The sequence below is a fragment of the Daphnia carinata genome, chromosome 8, assembly GCF_022539665.2.
Source record: "Daphnia carinata strain CSIRO-1 chromosome 8, CSIRO_AGI_Dcar_HiC_V3, whole genome shotgun sequence".
Taxonomy (NCBI): Eukaryota; Metazoa; Arthropoda; class Branchiopoda; order Diplostraca; family Daphniidae; genus Daphnia; species Daphnia carinata.
This window is the reverse complement of record NC_081338.1, coordinates 7,609,161-7,634,135: the sequence shown is the minus strand read 5'-3', so window position 1 is coordinate 7,634,135 and position 24,975 is coordinate 7,609,161. Positions and strand designations below refer to the sequence as shown.

Genomic DNA, 24,975 nt, shown 5'->3' with positions numbered 1-24,975 from the left:
AATTGGGTTGACTGCAAATATGGCTTCCAATTTTGCATAATTTTATTCCAGGCGCCACAAGGAGTTTCATCTTTATTTCATCAAAACCAGTGCAGAACGAGGTTGGAAAAGTTGAAATAGATGAAATCAAACAACGAGTTTCAGGTTTATGTTCCACCTCGTCACGGTGAACGAGGTTATTTTTCATGTTGCCATCGAAAAACCTTGTATTTTAGCCCCTCGAGGAAGGGTAGATTATATAAAGCTGCTCTGAATGACTCTGCTGATTTTTTTTTCAAATTATACCCTACAGTCATCGCGAGATGCAAATGGGAACACATACACGTCAGCAAGATAACCATCGTCGATGGCATTGCACCTTTTTCCTCTTTTAGTAGATTGTTGACCTTGAGTCTAGCAAAAGAAACTGAATTAAGGACTTGCGCTAAAATGATAACGCTATTAAAATTTATCTGAATTGTTATTGCAGCGATGGTTTCTGTAAGTTTTCCAACTGTTCGGTACATAATGGAATTGGCAGAAATCAATTGCTATTTGCGGATAAAAAAGCAAATAAATTAATTATTGACCTATTTGTTACTACCGCAATTGGTAATAACATAGCTCGTAAAAGGATAAGTATTCGATTAGACGATTATCTTTTGGAAAGGGCGTACAACGCACGAATGTAACGCAAATGTGACATGAAATAGCCAGCTTGTCATCTCTCCTTATTTCATTGGTGGCGTATGTATGAATGGCAACGAATTTCTAAACATTCTACACAAAGAAAATGATTGGATGAGCCGCTGCAGTTGATAGAATCATTTTAAAGCATGTTAGTGTTATCTTTGTTTATTACATTTCCTTGCTGTTTTGTTCTTATTGCGTGTCGTGTTTGATCAGCAGCGTTAACACGGTGATGTCACATTTTCTGGAAAGGGAAGTGTTATGTCGTGCACCAATGGCAGTTCTCAGATTCTGTCAACAGCCTTAAACAATTCCGCAGACACGCTTGGCAACCATTTTTACAATTTTCCTGAAAGAGCATAGCCGTGCTAGGCTTGACATTTCGAAGTCGGTCACGAAAATAAAATTTTTTCAGGAAAAGTCAGCGCCTAAATGGAAAGTGTGTTGGCTCAAATTATGGATTGGACAGAATTTTCATTTCATCATTTCGTGAAAAACGCCTGACGTAATGTAATGCTTTAAGTAGTACGCTAGCTGGCAGATGGCGGATTATTTGGTACAGATATGTGCTCACAGATGGTGTCTTTCTATTTTTGTTTTGCCAAATTTGGTGGTCGGAGCCAAGAGATAAGAGAATGAGAACTGCGTTGATACACATACGTACGTGATTGTAGGATTCGAACGAAAACGGTTTTATTACGTATATAAAAAAGAGAAATTTTCCTGTAAATTTCTGTTAGAATTCTTCCTAATTTCACCTATCTCTTGACTCTCAACGAGATATGAATTTTAGTTCAACTTTTCTTTTATCTAAAAGCATTGCAAATTGCAACAAATCGCGTTTGTTGTTCTTGCAGTACGCCAAGAGATTCTCGACCCATTCTGCCATCGCCAAACATAAACATGGCTCCGCCAAGCCAGTCAACGTCGATATTTTAGGAACGTGGGACAGCCGGACGGAATTGCCTCTCGAACTTGAGTCTAGTATCAACTATGGCAAGCCCATACCGCAGATCCTTACCTCGTCAGTTGGGACACACTCCATTCAAGGAAGGAGACCTTATAATGAGGATCGGTTTGTCGTGAAAGAGCTAAGACCAAATCTCCTATATTTCTCAGTATTTGATGGGCATGGTGGCTCAGAGTGTGCTGACTATTGCTATCGTCACATGGAAGATCATTTAACATTTTGGTTGGACAGATTAAGTGTCAATGACATAGAACATGCAATTGATGCTGCCTTTCTTGAAGTGAACAACTCCTTTGCACGATGGTGGGCATACCATGGAAAAGGTATTTTGTTTATATGAGGTCAAACGAAATTGTATGACTTACCCTGGCCATCCTAGCAACCAGCAATGTTCCTGGAACGACAGCCACAATTTCACTTCTCCACAAAAATATGGACCTTTATATTGGTCATGTGGTGAGTTTAGCCATTATCTTAGCCTATGACTGTATATTTTTCCTCCCTTGTATCCTGCAATCTTTGTTCTTGCTAAAGGGAGACAGTCGTGCAATGCTCTGTCGGGGCGGAGTAGCAAGGCGTCTTACCACGGATCATTGTCCATCCCTCTTAGCCGAGAAGGTATTTCGGTTATAACAATAACTCGTTTCAATATTCTAAAGAGTATCCAATTGTATGAAGACACGAATCGAGCAATCTCAAGGAAAGATAATTGTAGACGACGTCGGCCGGGGTATGGTCAATGGAAGGTAAATTCTTCGATAGTTGTTTAAGTAAAACAAATTGATATAATAAATTCTTATCTTATTTTTTGTAGACTAGCGATGACGAGAAGCATAGGTGACCTCGAGCTTAAGCCCTTTGGCGTGACTGCTGTTCCCGACGTGAGGAAGGTTAAGGTACGTATTGGGTTTGAACGCCCAAAGGCAATCGTGATTTATGATGTTTACTATAAATTTCCATTCGCATTCTAATGTTTTATGTACAGATAAAGCATGGCAGAGATGCATTCTTAGTATTAACTACTGATGGAATAAATTGCGTCATGTCGGATCAAGAAATCTGTGACGTCGTCCAACGAACTGAAGATCCCGCAGACGCAGCCCACTGTTTAACTGATGCTGCTTTACATTATTCTTCCGAAGACAATGCAACCGCAATCGTCGTACCACTTGGCTCCTGGGGTAATTAAATCAAAATGTTGTTGTATTTTCTTTTCCTCATTCCTGATCTCGTTTGCGCTTTTGTCTTTTTAAATTCGAAATCCTAAGGTAATAATACGACGTCAGCTTCCATTTTCTACAGTTTTGGTCGTAGCATGACGGTTAGCAGTCGTTTTAGTTAGCAACACAATCCGTCCAAAATTTTCATTTCTATATACGAGATTTTTACGGTACGCTTTCGTGACCCCTGTTTCTCAAATAGGAATCCCTAATTGTGAATACATGAACTTGTTATATGCTTTTCCTGCGTACTAACTGCGTTTCACGAAATTATTTACTAATGAATTGTTTCTGTTCACACGGCTCTGAGTTTCCTATCTATCGTCCTTCCATAGTAAAGCCATTCTCTTTCGTCTACTTAATTCACCTCTTCAAACGTGTGGCATACGTAAACTGTTTAGTTAATTTCTTTGTAGCGATCTTCTGTTTAGCTTTAACTTTGTCGGCGAATCTTGGACATGTCGGAAAAGTTAGAAAACGGCCATGTACGCATGAGTCAACAGGAAGACTTCAAGTGCACGTCTGGAACGTCTGTGGCCGGCACAGTATTGAGGGTATTTGTAACAGTTGGCTTTTAAAAATAGCGAGACAAAAGGGAGGATGCCCCCAAAATGATAACAAAGTGGGGGAATTGTATCTGCCCACGCGTACGCCTCCTTGATACGCCGGCGCACTTGTGAATTATTGCCCTTGTTCCATTTTTGGGCATTCGAAGCCACCGAAGGCCTCCTAATGGAATAGCGTATACACACCACACACAGTTGCAACCAGCGGATATGCCTTGGCTTTCAACCCCCGCTATTTACCTTAAGAAAAGTTGGTCTTAACTGTATGTGTCACCCAAGGACTCTTCCCTCTTGCTCCTCTAATCGTGATAGATGGTTGTGCTAATGACGGGGTCATTTGTCAGAACAAAGCGTGAAAGGATAACGAATGGCGTAGTCGGAAAAGGGCCGCGTTTCCTGCAAGACGGAAAAATTGAACAGAGGGTTAATAAAAAAAAGGGGGGTGTACGCGTGTCCATGAGCGTAAGGCAACTTGTGCTACACCGCATGTTGGTTGAAATAGGATGAACTTTACTCTTCAGATAGTATGCACACTATGAAATGGAAAAGCTGTTAGAATGGCAAAGCAAATTTGATGGAAAAGTTTGGGTCTCGTCTTTGAGAGTGCTCGTTACGCCTGTAGTTATCTAGAGCACTCGCTGTACAATTGGCTGATTGATTGTCAAAGTAACAGAAGGACTAGACACTTTGTAAATCTGTACAAATCGTTCGCGTGCGACCGCAAAAACCGCCCATCATCGATCACCGAAGCATCCGGCTGTACTCGATAGACCTCAGCCCAGTTTTTTTGTTTCTACAGTTTCGTGTGTGTGTCACCTGATATCCCGATTGCCATTGATGCACTCAAGATTTTCAACTCAAGCTGGCTTGTTTGAATTCACAAACAGCGATAAGACCATGGCTCGTTTATTTTTTTTACTTAAATCTAACATCGAAGTTTTCCACCTACGTCTTGTGCGGTCGATTTTGTCCCACTTCTTTACGAGCAGATCGCATCCTCGTTAACGAGTGCCGTATATATTTGGTATTTTATACACACAGCCGTGACAATCACGCATCTTCATTCGTGGACATTTAGTTACTGGCACGTGTCACGACGCGACAGGGTCTTTTCTGAGCTTCGTGTCAAGTTAACAACGGCGACTGTATACAACGCCGTGAATTGACCGTTCCTGTTTCGTGTAAAGGCGACAGAAAACAGAGCTGGCCGATCGGAAATCAGGGTCTGGAATTATGTAAACGTGAGGCATAAACAAGAGAGAGGGGGGGGGGAGAGGGGAAATGTATCTGAATAACCAAAATTCTTGTTTTTTCAATGTGTTTGCCATTTGTGGGCTTCCTTGCCATCCATTTTTCACTTTAATGCTGATGCTTGTCAAAGGTCACCCACTTCTATACGGATACAATGAAATTCTTGTTAGCCAGAAAAAAAAAATCCTCAGGAACCGGATTCCTCAAATTGAATCTCGAGAAAAAAAAGAATCCTTCGGCATGTATAAACAAATACGGCACTAGCAGGACCGCTTCAGCTTACACGTATCCGATTGCTTGCGTACCCACAGTTTTTAATTTCACCCGTTGTAATGTGTGTGTGAAACAGGGAAATAAAATAAAAGACGAACGTAACCGAAGAGAGGCCAGCACGCGTGTATTATATCGACAGGGAACGAAAGAAAAGGGGAGGAAGGGGAAACCAGACAGGCTGGACGAGGACCTAACAAAAAAAAAACAAAAAAAAAAACGAGAGGAAGAGGAGCGGGAATGAGACAGGAGGACGGGCTTGAAGAAGGAGGAGCGATTCCACTAGCAACTTTGGGGCTGGTGTACGTCAGCTTTTTTTTGTTGTTTTGCTGTAGTGTCAGTCCTGTCGTTCAGTCCGAACAGAAAGACGGAGCTACCGTTGCGGTACGCCGTCTTCTGTCTAAAACGTTTCATTCCTGTTTGAACTGACGGCAATCTAAATTACTCGTTGTCTAGTACACAACCCAATTGGTTAGGCATCTGCAATTGATATAGGAAAGGTGAGCTGCTTTTCATCCAAACGTGTACATCATTTTACCGCCGAATGTTTTTAAAGAAGTCGTACAACATTTTCGGATTAGGACAAGTATTGGTTGGATCTTAGGGTACAGTATTAGTTACCCAGCCTGATCGGTTGGCTTCTTTCTCGAACTCTAGCACCTTTTCGTCCCCACATCATTCCTAGTTTGTGTTCCCCGTACTTTTCGTTTTTATTGGTCGTTATTCGAAGCAAAGAAAAAGTTGCATGTCTCGTCAAGCTGTCTGTTCACTAGACCTTAAAACATTGTGGTACTTACAGTTGCGTGTTACTGTTTATCTTTGGTCCAAGTTCCCCCACACAGCTTGCTCTGACTTATTAGAGAGAGTAAAATAATAAAAAAAAACCCCTTGCCTCTGATTGGTCGTCTGTATGGGTGTTTTACTCGGTCTTCACCATCTGTCCCGAGAGAGTGAAAGAAGCTTTTACTCACTGGCTGCAGCCGGCTGATAATTCAATCAGCGGGACTGGCCGTTCGCGCAACTTGGTAGACACGTTTATTTAGAACTTAAAAACATTTATATATATAGACATAAATTGTACGTTAAAAGACATGGCCCTTGATTTGTTGTTATCGTTGTTTCCCCTAACCGTCAGACCTTGTTGCAGGATACCATAGCTGCTTCACCCGCATTCGATCACGGTTCGACTACCACTGTCTTCCTTAAATTATAACTGAAGCGCTAGATCTTGTTGATGAGGTAGTTTGTTCTCCAATCGCTATCAGAAGCTTTGATCGCAGATTGTATTCTCTTAAAATGTTCTTTAATCTTTTCGTTCTTATCGTATTCATAATTTTATGCTATTCTATCTCTTTTTCTTTTTAAATCTGTTGATGTTTAGGCGTTTCAGAACGACGAGGTGGCATAGAATTCGACGTGGACGACTAAACTATTAACTCGAATGACGACATCGTCCAAGATGAGAACGCCATGAACCGTAGTGCACGACGTGTTTTGCTGCGTTTGTTTTTACTAGCATTACCCCTCGTCGTGTTCACGTTCGTCGCAGTTTCGTTGCTATCCAGCAGCGTCGATTCGCTTCACAGCCACAATGCTTTGACTTTTGCTTCGAAAGGTAAGCGATATCTTTCAAGAGCCTCTTGATTCGACTCGAGTTACTCCCTTTCGTCCCTCACTCGTTCGTATTTTTTATGAAACTGGTTGACTCTTGTCCTTATTTGTTGGATTTTCTAATCTCGACTCGTCTTCCGAGCACGCACATTCACAAAGTCGATGAACCCTTTGTCTTGTCGCAGGTCGTATTAATACCCAAACGCAATCGAATAATCTTTAAAGTGGATGTGGGTTGCGTGTCTCTCGTTTTTATTGTTGTTTTCTTCGTAGTCCTACCTTCATTTTCTCTTTTATTTCCCTTGGTGGTGTTCCCCCGGAACCAAAACTTTATTTCCGATCATTTAGTTATCCAGCCGTGCGGGTCTCAGCTGCCATTAGAAATCGTTGCGGCACCTTCGCCTTCGTCTCTTCCTCATGACGAGCTAAAGCGACAGCTTAAACAGCTGAAGCAAGTCATCAGTCAACTTGAAGAACGTCTTCGACTCCAAGGTATGTCAATCCCAAATTTTCCATTGTTGGCTTCAAGAGAAAGAAAACTTTTCTTTCTAAAAATCGCATTTCTAACCCTCTTGTTTGTTGCCTCTTCTTTTCTTGGAACAGGCGAGATCGCTCCCGTTAGTGCCGATGCCAGTAACACCGGTAACGACGTTCCATGTTCAACCAGCTACATCCAGAAGCAGGTAAAATGATTACATTTACTAAAACGGAATCCTAATTTTTTACTTCAAAATGTGCAGATCGAACAGTCGGAGATTGAGAAAGGCAAAAAGTGGCACAACGAGTACGAAGTTATTCCGTATTCCTTGTTCACGCTTCAAGCTTATTACTCGACGGAAGCAGGTATGGGCAAAAGAGTGGTAGAACGTCCCATAGGCTCACGTAGACAGGATTTACAAGAAGCCGTCAGTTCAGCCCTGTCCGTTTTGAATAATAATCGCGAACGCGGTGCATTACCTCACACGTCAGCGAAGACGAAACGTTACGTTGCGTCAGATTTCGTTGAAGGACTTTACAGGCTCGACCCGATCGAAGGGACGCAGTACGAACTGTGGTTCAACCACCAGCAACAACCGGCCGCCGCGTCTACGGACAATCATTCCAAGCGACCCAACTTAGTTAAAGTGTCTCTGTTACGCCCTCACGCTCCTCTGGTAGCTGTCCGTCTTGAACAGCCACTTCAGTTTGAAATACCCATAGTCAACATCATCGTTCCATTGTCGGGACGGTTGTCGGCATTCGAGTCCTTTCTGAATCGTTTCAAGAAAAACGTGCTCACCGCCGGACAAAGCCGCATCCACTTGACTGTAGTCTTCTTCGGCGATAAACACTGGAACGAAATACAACGAGAAATGTTGGTTTTCGAGAAAGCATCGGGTTTTTCGAATTTTCATCTGCTGAATATCAATTCTACCTTTTCCAGAGCTCGTGGGCTACAAGTATTTTTTTTTTTTTTTTGATTTCTGAAATGTTCCAGAAAATGCATTAACCGGGATTGGTTTCTTTCAGGTTGGCGTGGAACACTGGGAAAATTCGCCAATAGAAGACGATGTTTTGATTTTCCTATGCGATGTCGATGTGGCATTTGATTCTGCTTTCCTCGAGCGTTGCCGACGAAACGCCCAACCTAAACGTATTCAATACAATCATTTATTACCTTTTTTTATTTAGTTATGCAAGAATACTTTTCGTCATTACAGGTCAGGCATATTTTCCAATCGTTTTCAGTCAATACAATCCCAATGTGACTAAACGCTACACTCGCCAACGTGACGATTCGCAAGCTCCGACGTTGCACAAAGATACCGGATTTTGGAGAGATTTTGGTTTTGGCATGGTCTGTCAATTTTTTAAAGATATCAGATTAATTATAGTTATATCATTAATTTTCATTTTTTCTTTTTAAAGGTTTGTACCTACCGGTAATAATACCCATAAAGGATGAATGACGGAATTATTTCTTTTAACGTGTCTTCTTTAATGGGCATAACAAATAGGTCGGACTTTCTGAGTTTAGGCGGTTTCCACGGTGGAGATGAGACGACAGGTTGGGGTGGAGAGGACTTATTTCTTTATCGGAAATACATACGGTCTACGATGCGCGTGATACGTGCACCAGACAAAAATATTTTCCATTTGTGGCATCCTAAGAATTGTCCGAACACTCTCGGGCCTGTTCAGCGGCGAGACTGTTTGCAATCGCGAGGAAGAAACGAAGCTTCTTACGACCAGTTGGCGCTGCTTTTGTTTTCGGCTGACGGGCAATCACATCACTTATCCGAATCAGAGATTTAAGTTTATATAATGCTCGTTTGATTTCGTCCGCTAACATGATTCACAATAAGTCACGAAATAGTGTCTCAACAAAGTTCGTGTGTTCTTGGTGAAAATTAAAATTTCCTTTGGCTGTGTACAGGTTTAGTTATGAAACTTCAAACAGAAATACACATTGTACATGAAACCATGCTACCTAATCTTGAACATCATATTACATACGTAATCAGTATGCTTAGTTGTTATCATCGAATTGTCTTTGCGTTCTCTTCTTTTTGTCCTGTGGTATTTCAACACACAATTTATTGTTTTATCTACGATGTGCTCATGTTTATTTATATAACTGTTACGCCGTAGGTGACAAAATTTGAGATTAGTTTTTAAAGTTCTTCGCTTACATGTTTTTCCACATTTTCTATGCTGATCTTTGAAGAAAAATCCACACATGTAAATGCCAACATGATACTCTCACATAGCAAAAATGGAGACAAGATATTGAAAATTCCTTTAAAATTAGATAACACCTTCAAGTTTCAACACATCAAGATATATCTCACTGTGTAAACATATATTTTAGTACTTCGCCTGCTTACACCCGTAATACTGACTTTTTCGTGAGCCATTGAAACTTCTAGGTATTAATTCCTAAGATTTGGTAGCTATCGATCTAACCTAAATATCGATTTAAATTCGTGAACAGTCGAGGAGATTCGCGACTTTTCAAGCAAAACAATTATGTACTGGTTGGTGTTGTGTGATTGTAATAAATGTGGAGCATTTGACGTCTGCCTTTAAATACGAATAGAAGTGTTCGTTTGCAGTTGTTTTTGAGTAATTAGAGGTGTACCGTCTGAGTTTCAGCTGTACAGTAAAAAAGTAATGCTGTAAAAAAGCTTTTAATCGCAACGAATCTGGCTGCTTAAACCGCGAAGAATTTGTTTATAGTCATGTATTGTTGGGGAAGTATGAAGCATGGCGAATTAGGGTTGGGGGGTTTAGAAGAGGAAATAATAACTCAGCCACGAACTTCACCCTTTATCCTAGCTGATAAAATTGTGCAAGGTATATTACTGTTATTCGTTACCTCATAGCAAAAAGTGTGTATCCATTGCAATAAATTTCAGTTGGCTGTGGGGATAATCATACAGTGCTGGTTATGGATGATGGCAAGCTTTACTCATTTGGGTCAAATGATTTTGGTCAGTTAGGCCACGGAAGGTCCAGAACACGAGCAGGTTCATGCTGATTTTTAAATGTAGATAAGTTGCATCAATGAATTTGTTTTTTATTTCAGAACAAGTGGATGGCTTAGAAGCTCATAACATTACTCAGGTTGCATGTGGAGCACAACACACTCTTGCTCAAAATGAATGGGGTGAGGTCTTTGCCTGGGGCTCGAACTCAAGCGGGCAATTAGGCTTGAATTTAGACGAGTCAATGATACTTTCCCCCAAAATGGTGAAATCTTTAGCAACCAAACAAGTAGTTCAAATAGCTTGTGGACGCAGCCATTCAATGGCCTTGACTAATGGTAAGAAAAAGCAAATAGATATTAGGCATTTTATAACGGTATTACATTTGATACTTAGTTACACTACAGATTTGTTTATGTAGTGGGTGAAATATACTGCTGGGGCTCGAACAGTCATGGACAGTTAGGATTAGGTTCCTCTGGAACTCCAGAGTTAAAACCTTGTTTGGTTAAGTTACTGCAGGGAATCCCCATTAGTCATATATCATGTGGTGCTGATTTCAGTTTTGCTGTATCTCGTTCTGGTAAATACTACAAAAATCCTTGTTGCTTTCTGTTTTCGTCATCAAAATTGAAAATCGAATTTATTCAGGAGTCGTCTATGGTTGGGGGAAGAATTCGTTTGGGCAGTTGGGACTAGGTGATTCAGACAACCGGCCGCAGCCGACTCAATTGAAGAGCCTGCGATTTCAACGAGTAACATACATTAAGTGTGGGATGGATCACACTGCCGTTTTAACTCGCGATGGAGGGGTCTTCACCTTCGGAGCGGGTATGTATGGCCAGTTAGGCCACTGCACGGCTGCCAATGAAATGTTGCCAAGAAAGGTGTTGGAATTGATGGGTACCACGGTTACTCAAATTTGTTGCGGGAGGTGGGCGTGGCAAGTTTGCGTATATGACAAATTTTTGAATCGTGCTTTTCATTCCGTAGATGTCATACGCTAGCGTTTGTCCCTTCAAAAGGGCGGATATATGCCTTTGGATTGGGTGGATCTGGCCAGTTGGGGACGAAGTCAACCGCCAACGTAAATGCACCACAACTTGTGCTCGGACAATGGGAAAATACTATTAACGTGGCTGGGGCGAACAACACGGGAGTACTATGTGATGAATCATCTGTAATTGAAGTCAACCGCCTAGTTGTACGAAATATTTTTTGTGGCGGAGATCAGAGTTTTGCTCTTGTTAGACCCTATACGGTAAGATATACCGCGCAATGTTTTACTCAAAATGTTTTACCTCTACTATTGAGATGGTGTAGGAGAACTTTGAATCGGCTGATTATCGGGAACATCCTGCTGCCACGCAAATTTTAAGTATTTTTCCAGAGGAAATTAAAAAAGTGCGAGCACTTCTTCCTGACGTTGCTGTCGACTTAGACCTTCTGAGGTACTAATTTAAGACCGATTGATATATAGAAGTTCACTACAAATATTTCGTTTTTTCTGAGGCAGATATGTGGAAACCGTCTTCTCACACCTTGCCTGTTATAATGCATCATTTTTACGTGCCGATGGCTCGCATTATGGTTGCAGTTCAAAAAATCACGGTACCATATACATTTGGGATTTAATGCCCTGTCTATAATATGGTTATCTATTATACTCTATTAGGATTGGATCTTCACTTGGCTGAGGAAACATTTGGTCAAATTAGCCGAATTGAACATCCAACCATTTACAATCTGGTAAATATTATTGCATTTTTGTAGAAAACACCGATATAATAATTCCCCCCTCCCCTCTTTCAATAGCTACGACGATGCATCTGTAACGAACTGTTCCCGAGTCTTAATCAATCCATCCCAGATATAGAAGTTCTACGTGTTTACCTCATTCTTCCGCTGTACCATGAGTTCCAGCAGCCTAAATTTTTTGAAGAGCTACACTTTCCGTTTACTTCTGTTCTGCTGAATTTAAAGCCTGATTTGGCAAAGGTTTACGGTAACGTGACATACTAGTGATCTAGGCAGATGTTACTGGCATACAATACGAGTGATATGTGATTGTAGATATGTGGTTGGCGTCAACAAACACCGACTACTTCACTCGGCTCATTAACATTTTCAAGCAAGTTGTCGTTCATATCATTAATTTGCCATCCAGTTTCGACCCAACCGAGGTACCCACTTGTTTAGTACCATAAAGTTGTTAAGTATTCACTATTCTGAAATCTTTTTTTAGACGACAAGACTGGGTATCAGACTCAAGACATGCCTCGATATGTTGAAAAAATTAAATAACGTAAATCGTCAAGCCGCCGTGAAAAAAGTTGGGCATGAACAGTTTTACATCCCAGAACTAACAGACAAAGTAGACGTGAAACGAGATTATTTTAAATGGCTAGTCGACGCTGCCAACAAGGTAAGTGATTAGTCGAAACTGGAAGTGCGAAATTTTCGCCAATTAATCGTTATGTAGGAATTCCGCCTATGCAATTACTCGTTCGTTTTCGATGCTAAAGCAAAAACCTTACTTTTGGAAGCGGATCAAAACATACAGATGCACTCGGCAATGCAAGAAGCCGCTACACGAGGCGTTTTCTTTGGTATTCCTGCGGTTCAACAGTATCTGGTACTCGAAGTCCGGCGTGAGAATTTGGTCAATGATACCATTAGTGAACTGTCAAAATGCGCTAGCGCAGACCTGAAGAAACCATTGAAGGTGAGCTTCTTAATGTGTTCAAATCTGGGGAACGTAAAGCTGACCGACAATTGTTTAAATTTAGGTAAAATTTCACGGCGAGGAAGCTGAAGATGCCGGTGGAGTACGGAAAGAATTTTTCATGCTGTTGTTGAAAGAAATACTGGATCCCAAGTATGGTATGTTTACACACTACCAAGAAAGCAGGGCAATATGGTTTTCAGAGTTGTCCCTAGAAGAGCAGGGCATGTATTTTTTAATTGGTAAGTCCAGATATAGAAGTTTATACCGTGCAGTGCCTTAATTGTGTTGCATTCCAGGGTTGCTGTGCGGCTTAGCGATCTACAATTTCACCATCATCAACTTACCCTTCCCCCTAGTCCTGTATAAGAAGTTGCTGGCCGAGCCAGTTCATTTAGACGACATAGATGGGTTGTGTCCAACATTAATGCGGTACTAAAAGAAATGATGCCCATTTTTTGTTTTTTTTATTGTGATAATACGTTTTTTTTTTGTTTGTTTTAGGAGTTTGCATTCTTTGCTAGATTATGAAGGAGATGATATAGATGAAGTTTTTTGCCTTAGTTTCGTGATGTCGCGGGAGGTTTTTGGTTCGGTTCAGACCGATGAGTTAAAACCCGGTGGTGCCAACATTCCTGTGACGCAAAAAAACAAGTAATTCCAAAATATGGAATAAAAATTGATCAGTCGAGAATGGATGCGATCGCTAATCTTTCGATGGTTTTAGGCAAGAATATGTGGATTTGTATGTGGATTTCGTGTTGAACAAGTCGATTGCCAAGCATTTCGACGCCTTTAATCGGGGCTTTCATAAAGTCTGTGGTGGGCGAGTCCTGCGGCTTTTCCAATCACATGAGCTCATGGATTTGGTTGTGGGTTAGTTACAAGCGTTTTCGATTCTCTACCAACACGTGTTGGTTTCACATTTATTTTTTCTTAATAGGCAATGAAAATTACGATTGGTATGCGCTGCAGGAGAATGCCGAGTATAAAAACAGCTACAGTGCCGACCACCCGACTATTCGTCTATTTTGGGAAGTTTTCCACGAGATGTCTCTTGAACAGAAAAAAAATTTCCTCCTCTTTCTTACCGGTTCAGATCGTATACCCATCTTGGGGATGAAAGCTTTGAAAGTATGTCATTTAGCCGTTCGTTGGCAGTGCTCTGTTTGAAAGTTTATTTTCATTTTTGTCTTCTTTTTTGTAAGGTAATTATCCAAAGGACAGCGGGTGGCGATTCATATTTGCCTGTCGCTCATACCTGTTTCAATCTACTGGATCTTCCGATGTACAACACGAAGGAAAAGCTTCGCTACAAGTTGCTACAAGCCATTCAACAGAATCAAGGTTTTGCGCTAGCCTAATTCACTTTATGTAACACTTTCAGATTATATCCTTTGCCTGTTGTTTTAAAATATTTGCAAAGATTCCCCTCTAAATTTGTTTGTTTGTTGAAAGAGTGATTTACCCCTACCTTTTTTTTTTATTTTAAATGAATACGGGGGGGAAATGAAATTCAGTTTTTGTCAACATGTATTAGATTTTAGGGTAACAGATTCGACAATTTGAAAAAGAAAAAAAAATGCGAAGACACAATGGTCAGAGTGTAGAAAGAGCTGGTTGGAGAAGCCAGTTGACGGAAGGAGTAGGCAAGGCGGTTTTGGTACGCAGTTTTCGTCTATTGGTTATCAATTTCTGATTGTTGACCCCCTGAATTTTTTTGCTTATTTAAGCCGAAAAGCAGTAGTAGTTTCAGTGCTGGAATTGCACTGCTCGACGTGCAAAATCAAAAGCAAAAAGAAAACAAAAAACAAAAAACAAAAGAAGACAAGGCCCAAAAAAAGTTTGCAACAGAAAATTCAATGGGTCATTCTTACAAAGAAAAGATAGCTGACGATAGGCGGAAATTGATCTGCAACCGAAAATGTTATTTCAAGAAGAAAAAAATGGATGTTCACTCAAGTTACTGTGCAGAACGATGCCAGACGAATTAAAACCCTTCTGGCTGTATATATATATATATATCACAAAGCGAAAGGGATACAAAAAAAAAAGAGAATTCGTTTAGAAAAAAAAGAGAAAAAAAAACGCATAGCGTGATTTTTTTCAAGTGGTAACAAATTTAACAAGGGTGAAAAGGGGGGGGGGTAGAGGGCTGCGTTTGTTTTTAATGGAACTGTTTTTTCCGTCTTTCGTAAGCAGCTAATCAAATAAGAACAGAGATGGCTGTGTGTTTGGCCAGAAATTGTCAGCCATCCTCCCATATCGCAATGATTTTCGGGGTTTTACATGGGTGTGGTGTTTTCACCTTCTGCAAGCCCGAAATGTTGGGTACCGGGCGGAGCGCGATACGTTGGGAAGTTTGCGGGTAATTGATTCGAGCTGAAAAATTCTTGGTAATTCTTGGGTTGACGACGGACAACGCCAGGTGACTGTGTGGAATTGTCCAATGAGCCGCCCGCCCCTTTTGGAGGCCACACCTACGGGAATATGGGATGAAAAAAAAAAAAAAAATTTCCAGTTTTAACCATTTTCGATCAATTCAAATTCATCCCGCTTAGAAAAAAGGAAAAAACAGTAAAAATAATTGAACGCACTCACCATATCTCCTAGCATTCGAACTGGAGTGGCTCGTTTGAAAACAGGCTGTGAATTGAATACAGCTTGAGGTTCTTGCGAAATCGGTGCGTGTTTCTTGAGGAGGATCAAGCCGGGCGGTGGAGCTGGCTTGGCGATCAACAGTCTCTCTCCCACCAACTCGTTTGATGCAAAAGCCTCTGGCATTCCATTTGCTGCCATTGTATTGTCGCTATCGTAGTCGGCTGATTGCTACCGAAGATAGAAAACAAGCAAATGAAATGAAAAAGCAATCTAGCTCTGTTTTCAATGGGACAAAAATAAAGGGTTGCTTATCATATGAGAACTTATTTTGTTGTTGTTTTTTTTATCACGAGACGTGACTAGATTTGACAATTGGCAAACCTAAGATGGAGCGATCGCAATCGCAGTGTTTGGATGCATTCAGCCTGTGTCCGAAATTCAGAAACGCCGTAAACGGAATAGACAAATGATATTTGAGAACAAGAGTTTAGTGATCTGCTGAATTGCCATTGGGAGGAGAATCTCATGTCTGGCAAACATCCACTCGGCTTTTTTTTTGGAACACACAACAATGCGAGTTGCGTAATAAATTTGAAACAACAATAGCCATCAAACGAATATTCCCCGACTACGAAAGAATCTATTTCCGAAGGGGGTTTGAGTACGTAGTCAACAAGTATATTATGATTTACAACAAGCAATCTGCATTCAAAGTACTCATTCCTGTTTTCATGCAATCAATTGCGATCAGTTGAACGCGTTCACCATTTGGCCAAAGATATTCAAAGACTCACATCAAGTTCGATATCGTTGTGCGAATCCTTTTGCTCTTTGAATTGAAACCCCAAAAAACTGATCACACAGGCTGTTTATTAAGAAGTCGGAAAGCTGTGCGTGCGTGCCGCCTCGTAACTAAAGACTGACGCCCTGCGAACGAATTTGGCGTCGCGTTGGGGGTCATTATTGCCGCTGCAGCTAGTCTTCTCTGCGTGAGTTTAGCGGTCCAAACGATGAGACATCGAATCTACTTTTGGATTTGGGCCATTTTTTTCCCCCCGAGTTTCGTATAGCGAGTGTTTAGTGTTGATGCTTTTCTATTGACTTTTACCTTTAGCGTTTCACACTTGGAACTCTTTACTCTGCTTAGGATGTAGTTCTTTTCAGCGTTTTGAATCGTTGGGCTAGTCCGGTTTAACGAAGGGGTTCGATCCAGTAATATGAAAACTCAACTGATTATCACTCTGTGTTCCAGGAAGGAATTAGAGGTTGGATCATTCGGATAATTCCACTGTCTACACAGACCGGTGGCAATAGTTTATTTTTCACCGTCTGATATCCGGCTGCTGGGTTCTTTTTACTGCTGGACGTCCAGCGCCCTGTTAATCGTGGCGTTTCCGTCCGACAGATAAACCCCCCCTCCCACACTCATTTAAACAGGTCTGACTTTCACGAACGGAATGAAAACCTTGAACATCTCGTTTTGCGCATGGATACAGAGTAAACTATTTATACAAGATAGAAAGATAAACAAGGTTTGGGCGCTATACCGCAACCTTCCCCCCTTTTTTCTGCTTCACTTCTTTCAACGCTAACGCGGTCAAATAGAAATATATATTTACAAAAAACAAATCGGAAGCAAAAACAAACATTTTTGGGCGCCACTTAAAAGCTGGGGAAACTAGGCCGATGTTTTGTTTTGTTCTCTTGCTAAGGTAACATGGAGATGCATGTGGCTGACACACTTCTCTCCAGCTACTAATGATACCGCACTTCTTCGAAATGGATTCACCCAGATCTGTCGCTCTCAATTTTGCTCGACGTTTCTTTGGACGAACGACGACAAGATGACGCATCTTCGCATTGTCTGTGTTCTTGTTCGCCTTACGACGTGTAATGGTTAGCTCTATTCCTTAAGTGGTTAGTCTATCCCAGTTTCGGCAGCTGCGCGTTTTCGTCGCAGTGTTATTCGCCAACATTTTTGCGCACACGCTGACGGCCGCCCCAAAAATAGAATCGTGACACGCCGGTCAATGTTTACTCTGTGGCAAAGTAGAATACGATAGAAAATACTATACGCCTAATCCATCTACCGTTCGGATGGCGGAGTGCAGCATTTTTTTAGCTGTTTGCCATCACGTACGTCACACCACGCCCAATCGTAAACAATTGCGATAAAAATACCAAAGCAAAACGGTCGATCGCGCCCACGTTTTATGCCGTGCATAACATGAGCCCTGGCTTATCCGTATGGAAATTAAAATCGTAATTAATGGTTGTACACGAATCCGTCATCCAGTATAAGGAATAATTTTAACATTGCAATAAAAAAAAAAAATGAATCCGTTGGTTGGTTTACCTGAGCATTGGCAATTTCACGAGCGCCCGGTTTGGGCGGGACTGGCGGAGCGACTTTAGGGCCGGGTGAGACTTGACGCTGGTTCGAGAACCTGTTCGTATCGTTTTGATAATGTTGCATTATCTCTTCGGCGCCGTTCTGCTGCAGCACACTAGCGGTCCCGTTGTCGTGTTCGTTTGTGCTGGGAATTTCGGGGGCCATATGAGGACCGACCGGCGGCCAGGCTACGCGTTTCATGTCTGCATTGCATAAAAATTCGTTTATGATTTATTCATCTTTTTTTTTTTTTTTCATTGATCTAAAGTCATAATCATTGTATGCAATTAGGGACGATTCTAAATTATGCGTCAGACATAGCAGATGACTATCGGATAGCTTATTATTGTCCCGACTTATTTGGTATTGATCGGTAAAAGAGAAAAACCCAAAATTCACGCAACAAATGACGTAATCTCACAGGGGAAAAAAAAGGCTAGAGGTAAAATAGTTTTCTCTAAAACAATGCGAGCAATTTGTTCGTGGATGATGAATCTTTCTCAGAGAAAAAAAAAAAAATAAGAATTAAGACAGCTGGATCATGAACACCAAAAGCCGGTGGGAGGATGCATACCGAGTGATTCAATTCAAAGGAAGCGCACGAACGATCCATCTTAAGAGGCCTTGAAGAAACGGTAGGATGATGTTTTTATCTTTTTTTTTTGTATGTGCGTGCATTAAAAAAGCGATGAAATCAAAGAAGACTAACGACATTTAAAAAAAAAAAGCTTATGGCTTTATTGCACCAATCTAAACGGCGTGATTACGTAGTTTGCTATTAAAATCCGGGATGCTTTCAAAACGATCAAATAAAGAACGTGCCTCTATGACATTATTTACCAGCATTTCACAGTATGGTAAGATGGTAAAGAGATATAATTTCCAGATCCTTACCTGACGATGTCGACGTCTTTTTATTGCGCAGTTGCCAAGGCCGACGTTCCTGCTGTTCTTGCTGCTCTTCAGTCAACATTTTGTAGACTTCTGATCGTTTCAAAACTGATGGCGATAGCGAGCAAAAATCGATCCTAAAAATAAAATTACAACAGAGGTTAAGAATCATTTATTTTGATACTATAAACAAAATGCGCAACGAAGGCGTTTTACTATTTTTCTTCCCGTTTATAAAAAGAAAAAAAAAGGGAAAGACATTGTCGCCTCCCAGTATCTGACACTGAACAGGTAAACGATGAGCTCTTCTTCAGTAAACAGCTTTAAGCCATGTTTACTGAATTCTCTTTAAATGGATGGCTGTATAAACAGAAAGACTTTCTCTTTTCCTTCTCCACCTTTTGTGTATTTTTCTTATTTCGTCCTCGTCCGTTTCCCAGAAAAAATAAAATTCTCTTCAATTCATTTCGGTAGTGCGTATCAGTTACCTCTCAAATTAAATCAAGGGGATGGATGAAAACGGAGTGAAGATGTATGAAATCAAGCTGGGCGATTAACTGTTGACAAATTGGCATTGAGCGACGAAGTGACAGTCTATCTTTTATCTCTCCGGGTCATGTTTTTGAAGTCAAAAGTTTTTGGCCACACAGCGACTGCTAGTTTTTTATAAATAGAAAAGGTAAAAAAAAAAAAGGGGGTGGGCTAGCTGCTGCTTTGGTCAGCCGCCCTATGTGCTGTAATGCCGTCATCGCTGCTTTTAATTTTCCAACCGAGCGGTGCTCACCCGAATTATTCAGTCGAGAAAGCCCGAAAAATTCGGCCACTCTGATGCTGACTCACACTCTATAATCGACTTCGACGTTATTAAGATCAACCGTTAGGAAGATCAAATGCGGAAACAAAAACAAAAAAAAAACCTGCTATTGGGGTAGCGCAAGCCAACATTTTCAGCCGAAATTATTCATCTAGGAAGCGCATCGCAACAGCCAGATGATGGTGTAACAAACAACAAAAAGAGTAAAGAAACACACAGTATTGGCCTTGGAATGACTCTTCACCTTAAACAAAAAAAAAAAGGACGAAAACACACGCGAGCTCGTGTATCTTGAGATGACTCAACATGTATAACTTGTGCCTTTTTAGGGCTCTCAACAATTTGTTATTGTACAAGACTCAGGTTGAGCATTCGATTGTTTCAAGTGGCGTCCACGGTGGAGCCCCCCACCTTCTTGTCCAGTCTGATAATAAAGCGCATCGGCTAGACTTTCACTCCTCATTCGAACTCTTTGCCGAATCGGATGAGAGCCGTGAATTTTAGGTAAATTCACATCACAGAAAACTACATGGTGCTGTATGACGTCATTTTCCTTTTTTTTACCTTTTCTCAATCTGTTTTTTTTTTTTCTCGAACGGTGGAGCCGAAGCAAATTGCTATTGCGTAGACGTTGAGCTTGAAATGTTTCGTCCTTGCCAACAGAACAGCCTTCGAAGACGTTGACAGCCGGTAATTTGCTGAAGAATTTCTGGTTCACGTACAAAGTTATTAACAACAAACCTGATGCTGGCCTTCACTTGAGTTCACTTTGGGCGGCTACCAGAACGTGACTACGTGCTTAAAGACGTGGGCTGTTTTATCGATGGAGATTTCAAACACTATAGAGCAGTATAAGAAATGTGGCGAGAACGGACGGTGCGACTGTAGTGAGCCAAATGCAAGCTGAGAAGCAACTGCTGCACCACGGAGGAGGTACGCCGGGATTTTCAGCAACGAGAAGGAGGGACCAAAAGAAACGACGAAGGTATCTCATTATGCAAGATCCGCGCAAATGCAGCAGCCTGCGCTAGACCACAATGAGCCACGTGTATCAAACCGGGGGGAATAAAAGAGAACGCGTGAGAGTTGGCTTCTCCGAATGGAAGAACATTATCACAGCGGGATAGCAGAGAATGAATAATTAAAAGAATCGTATCCTTTCTCTCTCCTTTTCGGTTCTACGGGCACATTTTTAAGGTCGTTATTCATCGGCACTAGGTGATTCCTCCCGAGGCATAATGTCGACCCAAATGGAACAATTTTGTTTTTGTTCTTGCAATTAAATAAGGAAAATAACGTTTCTTTAATCAGCATTTGAATTAATGCTGTTTAAAATAATCCCTAAATGGAAACATTGCCCTTTTTTTCCCCCGCAAACAAAAGAAAAGCAAACGTCACGTATGAAGATTTGTAGCTTAACTATACCTCTTGCGTCAGAAAGGCTTGTCAAACAGGAATCGAAAACAAGCTTACCCGTTATTGCTCTACAGATTATTATTGTAATTTATTTTTTGTTTGTGTACATTAATGTAGTAAAAAAAAAATGTCGTGATGAGTCACTCACCCAACTGCTCCATTTGACAATAACGAAGCATGGCGACGTAGAGTTTGGGCTATTTCTTCGGCTGAGTAAAGTTCCAACGGTGAATTGTATTGATTATGGACGAAGGTTACCCTTTTCTTGCTCACCGCAAACGGTGGTTTTGTTGTCGTGTTTGTCATCATTCTTTTTACTGTCGAATGTTGAAAAGAATAATTCAAAGTTAATAAGCTTTCCAACTTACATCACTATACGAGCCTAGCAACTCTATACACCGTAGATTTTGTTATGTTTTCCGACCTGTAACCAAGAGCTGTTTAACTTTGTGTCCGTTGTTTGGGCGTTTACCTTCCGGAAAGATGTACGTGTGTGTGTGTGTGTGTGTGTGTCACTCAGTGAAAACTACTAAAGTGTTAACGATGCGGGAGCTAGCGCAAGTCTGAAATGTCTGGAAGGTTCCATCAATTTTAGTGCACGGAGATTCGATTGCTTTGAAGAAGTCAAACAGTCAAAGCATTTTACGCAGCCGACTGCAGTGCATTCCTTCATTCTTGTTTGAGGCTAGGAACACACCACACAGCAGTAGCAATGCTTTGAAAGAGAGAGAAAGAAAAAAAAACGAGAGGTTTCTCAAGCCATAAAGATGCAATACGGATCTTCCAGGCAACGCTTAAAATAGCTTTCGAGGCGTGGCTGCTGGCCTGCCGTGTTTTATTGCGTGGGTGTTGAAAATTCATCAGTTACTATGGTAGATTATCTCTCATGAAGATGAAGGAGAAAAACAAAAATCTTTTAGTTTTAAAAGCTCAATGCAAAGCCACCCTTTTTCTTGTTTGCAACAGGTGCTTGTTTTGTACAAACAACCTCGGTCATATTTTAGCGCGGCTCATCTATGACTGATGTGCATCATTAACTATTGATAATGCACACATTCCTAACAAAATTTTTGCGTAGAACAACACGAACAGGAGAAGGCGAGAAAAAAAAATTGATGCTATTCATCAATCTCACAATATTTCGTTGGGCTGGGCTATCGCTTTGACGTGACAAATGCGAATCCGTTATGCCGAAGATGCCTCATCTGGAAGTAAGAAAGGAGAGAAATTTTTCGAAAATTATTGGGTAATGACTCACCGTCAATGAACGATTTGTGTTGAGTTCACAGTTACGTTCGCCGCCTTTGTAGACTCGACAACTCTGATCAGGATGCCGTGATCGAGTGTGCCCTTTCTTCCCATGTCCCCTTCATCAAAATTATCTGCGCCGATATCAGTGCTGGCTCGCTCCTTGTTTGCGGAAGTTGGACGTACTTGTTTTGATAAACTATAAACAATCACGACTTGGTTCTGCAATTCAAGTTAGTTGCTTGCGACTTGATTTTGTCCGCAAACCTGATTAACGTCCGTCAGAAGATGCTCCAGATAAAGAAGAAAACAAGTTGCAAGATGAACTACTTCTAGTTGTTTTATTCCTAATTTTCGGTACGGGGCAGTGAAGGGCTTTGTGGCGGTTGGTGTGACGTGTTTGTATTTTTAAACTTTAGAATCCAAGTTAATTCTCAGCTCGCCGCAGCTGCCACAATTTCTACAAAATTCTCGTTTCAATTGGATTCCTTCTTCTGGGATGGCATAAAAAAAACGGGGAATACCGCAATGATTTTATTAACGATTTTCGTGTTTACTGCTAGTTATTTTTCAAAATTCCATTGACGTCGTTTCTGCCGTTGTGTCACAAAGTTACAGATCGTGTTTGGAAATGGGAACGCTTAAGTGTATTTGAGAAATCTTTTTTGAAGAACTGGTATTTTTTTTTTTAACTACGCCTGGTATTACCACTGACATGGCTAACTGAGATAAATGGTAAATTTAATTTCAAAATAATCCAACAAAGCAATTTGTCCACTTTCCTCTGGTCATTTACTTTTGACATTGAATGGGTTTTTCCGTGGGATTTTTCATTATGATGTTATAGACTCATTTTAGCATCGCTATAATGGCTTGGAGAGTGTCAACTTTTACAGGTTTTTTTTTTTAAATAATGAGGATCGTAAATGTTTCCATGATTAGCTTGCCTCTGAAGCTCATGATTTGTTTCTCGAAGAATATTCGAAATAAGTACGTAACTTGTATATTTCTTATTTCAGCATTTTTCAAAAATAAATAATTTCCAACTATTTTTTCTTATAGCGCGGAGAGAACAAACAAAATACGCCACGATCTTAGTTTAAAAATAGTTAAATTCATAAGGTGATGAAGGGAAGACATAGTCGAAAAATTCGTCAAAGGCGCGGGACCTTCTGCTGCGTCTAATGTTCTCCTCGGTTGGTGCCAGTGAGTCAAAAAGCAAATCAATCAAACTGTCCAACAGACGTACACGGTTCAGGGATGCCACCTTGTTAATTTTTTTGGATTTCTTGGCCTTTGGAGCTTTTTTCGTCAACAATTTTTTGTCTGTAAGTGCAGTTTGGTCCTTGTTATCTTCGCTAGAGATGCTACCCTCGAGCACTGACGCTGCTTCGCTGTTTGCGAGGTTAGCATCACCGATGGTTGGGCTATGATCAATCGGACTATTAACTTCCGTTTGATCGATACCAATTTGAGATCCAACAGTGTCTTCCAATTTGGATGCAACTGGCAAGTCAGCCGGATTACTGAGTTCTGTCGGATCAATGACAGCTTGAGATTCAGCCGCGATGTCCGATTTGGAAGCAACTGGCGAGTCAACCGGAGTATTGAGTTCCGTCGGATCAACGATGGTTTGGGATGCAACTGGCAAGCTGGAAACTAAATCGCTCGTGGCATGTACGTCTCCACTGTGATCTTTGACACACGGGCTTTTTGAAGTTTCCACATGCGAAATTTTGTCTTTATTCGTTTGGGAGATATTATCTGAAGTTTTTATGGTTGGTACGGTGTCCGCTGAATCTCTTACTTCTGCCGAAGTCCTCTGCACATTTTGGTCGGTCTTTTTTACTTCGAATCCTGTTGAGATGGTAACAGTCAGATTATAAACTGCGTTGCAAATGCAAATTAAAAGGCTTACCTGTTGATTTGATGGCACGATTAGCCAAATACATAGGCAGTGGTTCCGGTCGGGCAACAACAACATCAGCCACCATAACGACGAAAACCAAACCAAATGCAACCCGTAAATGCTGTAGAAGTGAAATGGAAAAATTATTAGTTTAAACAACTAGTGCGTAGTTGTGCCTGAAATTTTCTATCGCATCCCTTTGCACATAATGTACTGGGTAAGTAAAATTACATATATAGTCTAACGGTAAAAGAGACACACGCAACAATACAATGTGTCTCCATTTACATCACAAATAAGTAGATTCAAAAAGAAATTAAATTAAATAGTTTTTACCATTATTTTGAACTTTGTATTGCTAGACAAGCTTTGTATTCGTTGACAACCTCCGGTGAAGCTACTGATTTACTTTACGAGAATTAGTGTCTTTTATACATAGTCAGGAGCTATTAAGGTATCGGTACTTTCAGCAGTTCATCGACCAAGAGCATTGATTAACGTGCTACCAGACAGCGTAGTGATGATTAAGATGATGGGATTCGCAAAACAATGTCACCGTTAAAATTGGGACATACTGTATGATCTTACTACCCTACGCAAGTCGTCGACCGATACATACTCCCCATGTTTTTCGGCGAAACTAAGGATACGGTTATGGTCGATGGCCTCTGATCCCCATTTTATATTCTCCTACGTTTGGCCCACCTACCTTATAATTATACGGTTTTTCAGGAATTTTTTTATATTCGCTACTACTGAAAGGGATTTTAAAAATTTGAAATAAAACATTTCGACTACAAGTATTTAGCTACGTAATTGATTCTGTGTAGCCGACTAATGCACGCGATTAAGGAGAATATACAAGTAAAACTTATAACCTATTGTAATTGTCATTGCTAACACATAGTCTATCAAAAGACAAAAAGTATGACATAACAATATTATCAGATGTTTT

The 24,975-nt window shown here is 40.8% G+C and overlaps 4 protein-coding genes and 1 long non-coding RNA gene across 8 annotated transcripts; 3 read left to right on the top strand and 2 right to left on the bottom strand.

The window, feature by feature from the left end:
* Positions 1–1,301: 1,301 nt before the first annotated feature.
* Positions 1,302–3,264, top strand: LOC130700255 (protein phosphatase 1K, mitochondrial-like). The gene is made up of 7 exons (XM_057522291.2): positions 1,302–1,962; positions 2,019–2,095; positions 2,174–2,257; positions 2,318–2,385; positions 2,454–2,535; positions 2,625–2,820; positions 2,908–3,264. Exons 1-7 carry the CDS (start codon positions 1,452–1,454, stop codon positions 2,979–2,981), a joined length of 1,092 nt encoding a protein of 363 aa, XP_057378274.1. The 5' UTR covers positions 1,302–1,451; the 3' UTR covers positions 2,982–3,264.
* Positions 3,265–5,073: 1,809 nt separating this feature from the next.
* Positions 5,074–9,024, top strand: LOC130700250 (chondroitin sulfate N-acetylgalactosaminyltransferase 1-like). The gene is made up of 9 exons (XM_057522286.2): positions 5,074–5,446; positions 6,328–6,561; positions 6,906–7,049; positions 7,161–7,240; positions 7,298–7,996; positions 8,067–8,190; positions 8,258–8,394; positions 8,466–8,479; positions 8,555–9,024. The coding sequence occupies exons 2-9, from the start codon at positions 6,417–6,419 to the stop codon at positions 8,850–8,852; spliced, it is 1,641 nt and encodes a 546-aa protein (XP_057378269.1). The 5' UTR covers positions 5,074–5,446; positions 6,328–6,416; the 3' UTR covers positions 8,853–9,024.
* Positions 9,025–9,540: 516 nt separating this feature from the next.
* LOC130700247 (probable E3 ubiquitin-protein ligase HERC4) lies at positions 9,541–14,731 on the top strand. 2 transcript variants are annotated; one of them, XM_057522281.2, is made up of 19 exons: positions 9,541–9,893; positions 9,956–10,066; positions 10,126–10,362; positions 10,446–10,607; positions 10,676–10,958; positions 11,018–11,285; positions 11,348–11,475; positions 11,541–11,635; positions 11,700–11,773; positions 11,840–12,029; positions 12,098–12,207; positions 12,270–12,449; positions 12,507–12,749; positions 12,814–12,991; positions 13,049–13,181; positions 13,254–13,403; positions 13,477–13,625; positions 13,693–13,883; positions 13,958–14,731. In XM_057522281.2, the coding sequence occupies exons 1-19, from the start codon at positions 9,779–9,781 to the stop codon at positions 14,111–14,113; spliced, it is 3,153 nt and encodes a 1,050-aa protein (XP_057378264.1). In that variant the 5' UTR covers positions 9,541–9,778; the 3' UTR covers positions 14,114–14,731. The 2 variants fall into 2 exon arrangements, with proteins under 2 accessions (XP_057378264.1, XP_057378266.1); XM_057522283.2 differs by lacking the exons at positions 9,541–9,893; positions 9,956–10,066 and having other exon boundaries at positions 10,240–10,362; positions 10,421–10,607.
* Positions 14,732–14,909: 178 nt separating this feature from the next.
* LOC130700256 (uncharacterized) lies at positions 14,910–21,174 on the bottom strand. The gene is made up of 5 exons (XM_057522292.2): positions 21,012–21,174; positions 18,637–18,770; positions 17,707–17,945; positions 15,351–15,578; positions 14,910–15,229 (listed from the first exon to the last, which is right to left on the bottom strand). Exons 1-5 carry the CDS (start codon positions 21,170–21,172, stop codon positions 15,035–15,037), a joined length of 957 nt encoding a protein of 318 aa, XP_057378275.1. The 5' UTR covers positions 21,173–21,174; the 3' UTR covers positions 14,910–15,034.
* Positions 21,175–23,841: 2,667 nt separating this feature from the next.
* On the bottom strand, positions 23,842–24,724 carry LOC130700263 (uncharacterized). 3 transcript variants are annotated; one of them, XR_009421520.1, is made up of 4 exons: positions 24,640–24,724; positions 24,357–24,522; positions 24,030–24,141; positions 23,842–23,968 (listed from the first exon to the last, which is right to left on the bottom strand). It is a non-coding gene; the product is annotated as an uncharacterized LOC130700263 (long non-coding RNA). The 3 variants fall into 3 exon arrangements; XR_009003719.2 differs by having other exon boundaries at positions 24,612–24,723; XR_009421521.1 differs by having other exon boundaries at positions 24,617–24,709.
* Between the last annotated feature and the right edge of the window lie 251 nt (positions 24,725–24,975).

What these genes read in the sequence shown, in the direction of transcription:
- LOC130700256 (XM_057522292.2), bottom strand. Translation starts at nt 21,172, where the DNA reads ATGATGACAAACACGACAACAAAACCACCGTTTGCGGTGAGCAAGAAA. An exon ending in TTGTCAAATGGAGCAGTTGG is followed by an intron (nt 18,771 to 21,011) that starts GTGAGTGACTCA and finishes TTTTATTTTTAG; the next exon opens with GATCGATTTTTGCTCGCTAT. An exon ending in TTCGAATGCTAGGAGATATG is followed by an intron (nt 15,230 to 15,350) that starts GTGAGTGCGTTC and finishes ATATTCCCGTAG; the next exon opens with GTGTGGCCTCCAAAAGGGGC.
- LOC130700247 (XM_057522281.2), top strand. Translation starts at nt 9,779, where the DNA reads ATGTATTGTTGGGGAAGTATGAAGCATGGCGAATTAGGGTTGGGGGGT. An exon ending in TAGTCGACGCTGCCAACAAG is followed by an intron (nt 12,450 to 12,506) that starts GTAAGTGATTAG and finishes ATCGTTATGTAG; the next exon opens with GAATTCCGCCTATGCAATTA. An exon ending in GCTCATGGATTTGGTTGTGG is followed by an intron (nt 13,626 to 13,692) that starts GTTAGTTACAAG and finishes TTTTCTTAATAG; the next exon opens with GCAATGAAAATTACGATTGG.
- LOC130700250 (XM_057522286.2), top strand. Translation starts at nt 6,417, where the DNA reads ATGAACCGTAGTGCACGACGTGTTTTGCTGCGTTTGTTTTTACTAGCA. An exon ending in TTTGACTTTTGCTTCGAAAG is followed by an intron (nt 6,562 to 6,905) that starts GTAAGCGATATC and finishes CCGATCATTTAG; the next exon opens with TTATCCAGCCGTGCGGGTCT. An exon ending in ACGAAACGCCCAACCTAAAC is followed by an intron (nt 8,191 to 8,257) that starts GTATTCAATACA and finishes TCGTCATTACAG; the next exon opens with GTCAGGCATATTTTCCAATC.
- LOC130700255 (XM_057522291.2), top strand. Translation starts at nt 1,452, where the DNA reads ATGAATTTTAGTTCAACTTTTCTTTTATCTAAAAGCATTGCAAATTGC. An exon ending in GTGGGCATACCATGGAAAAG is followed by an intron (nt 1,963 to 2,018) that starts GTATTTTGTTTA and finishes TGGCCATCCTAG; the next exon opens with CAACCAGCAATGTTCCTGGA. An exon ending in CGTACCACTTGGCTCCTGGG is followed by an intron (nt 2,821 to 2,907) that starts GTAATTAAATCA and finishes CGAAATCCTAAG; the next exon opens with GTAATAATACGACGTCAGCT.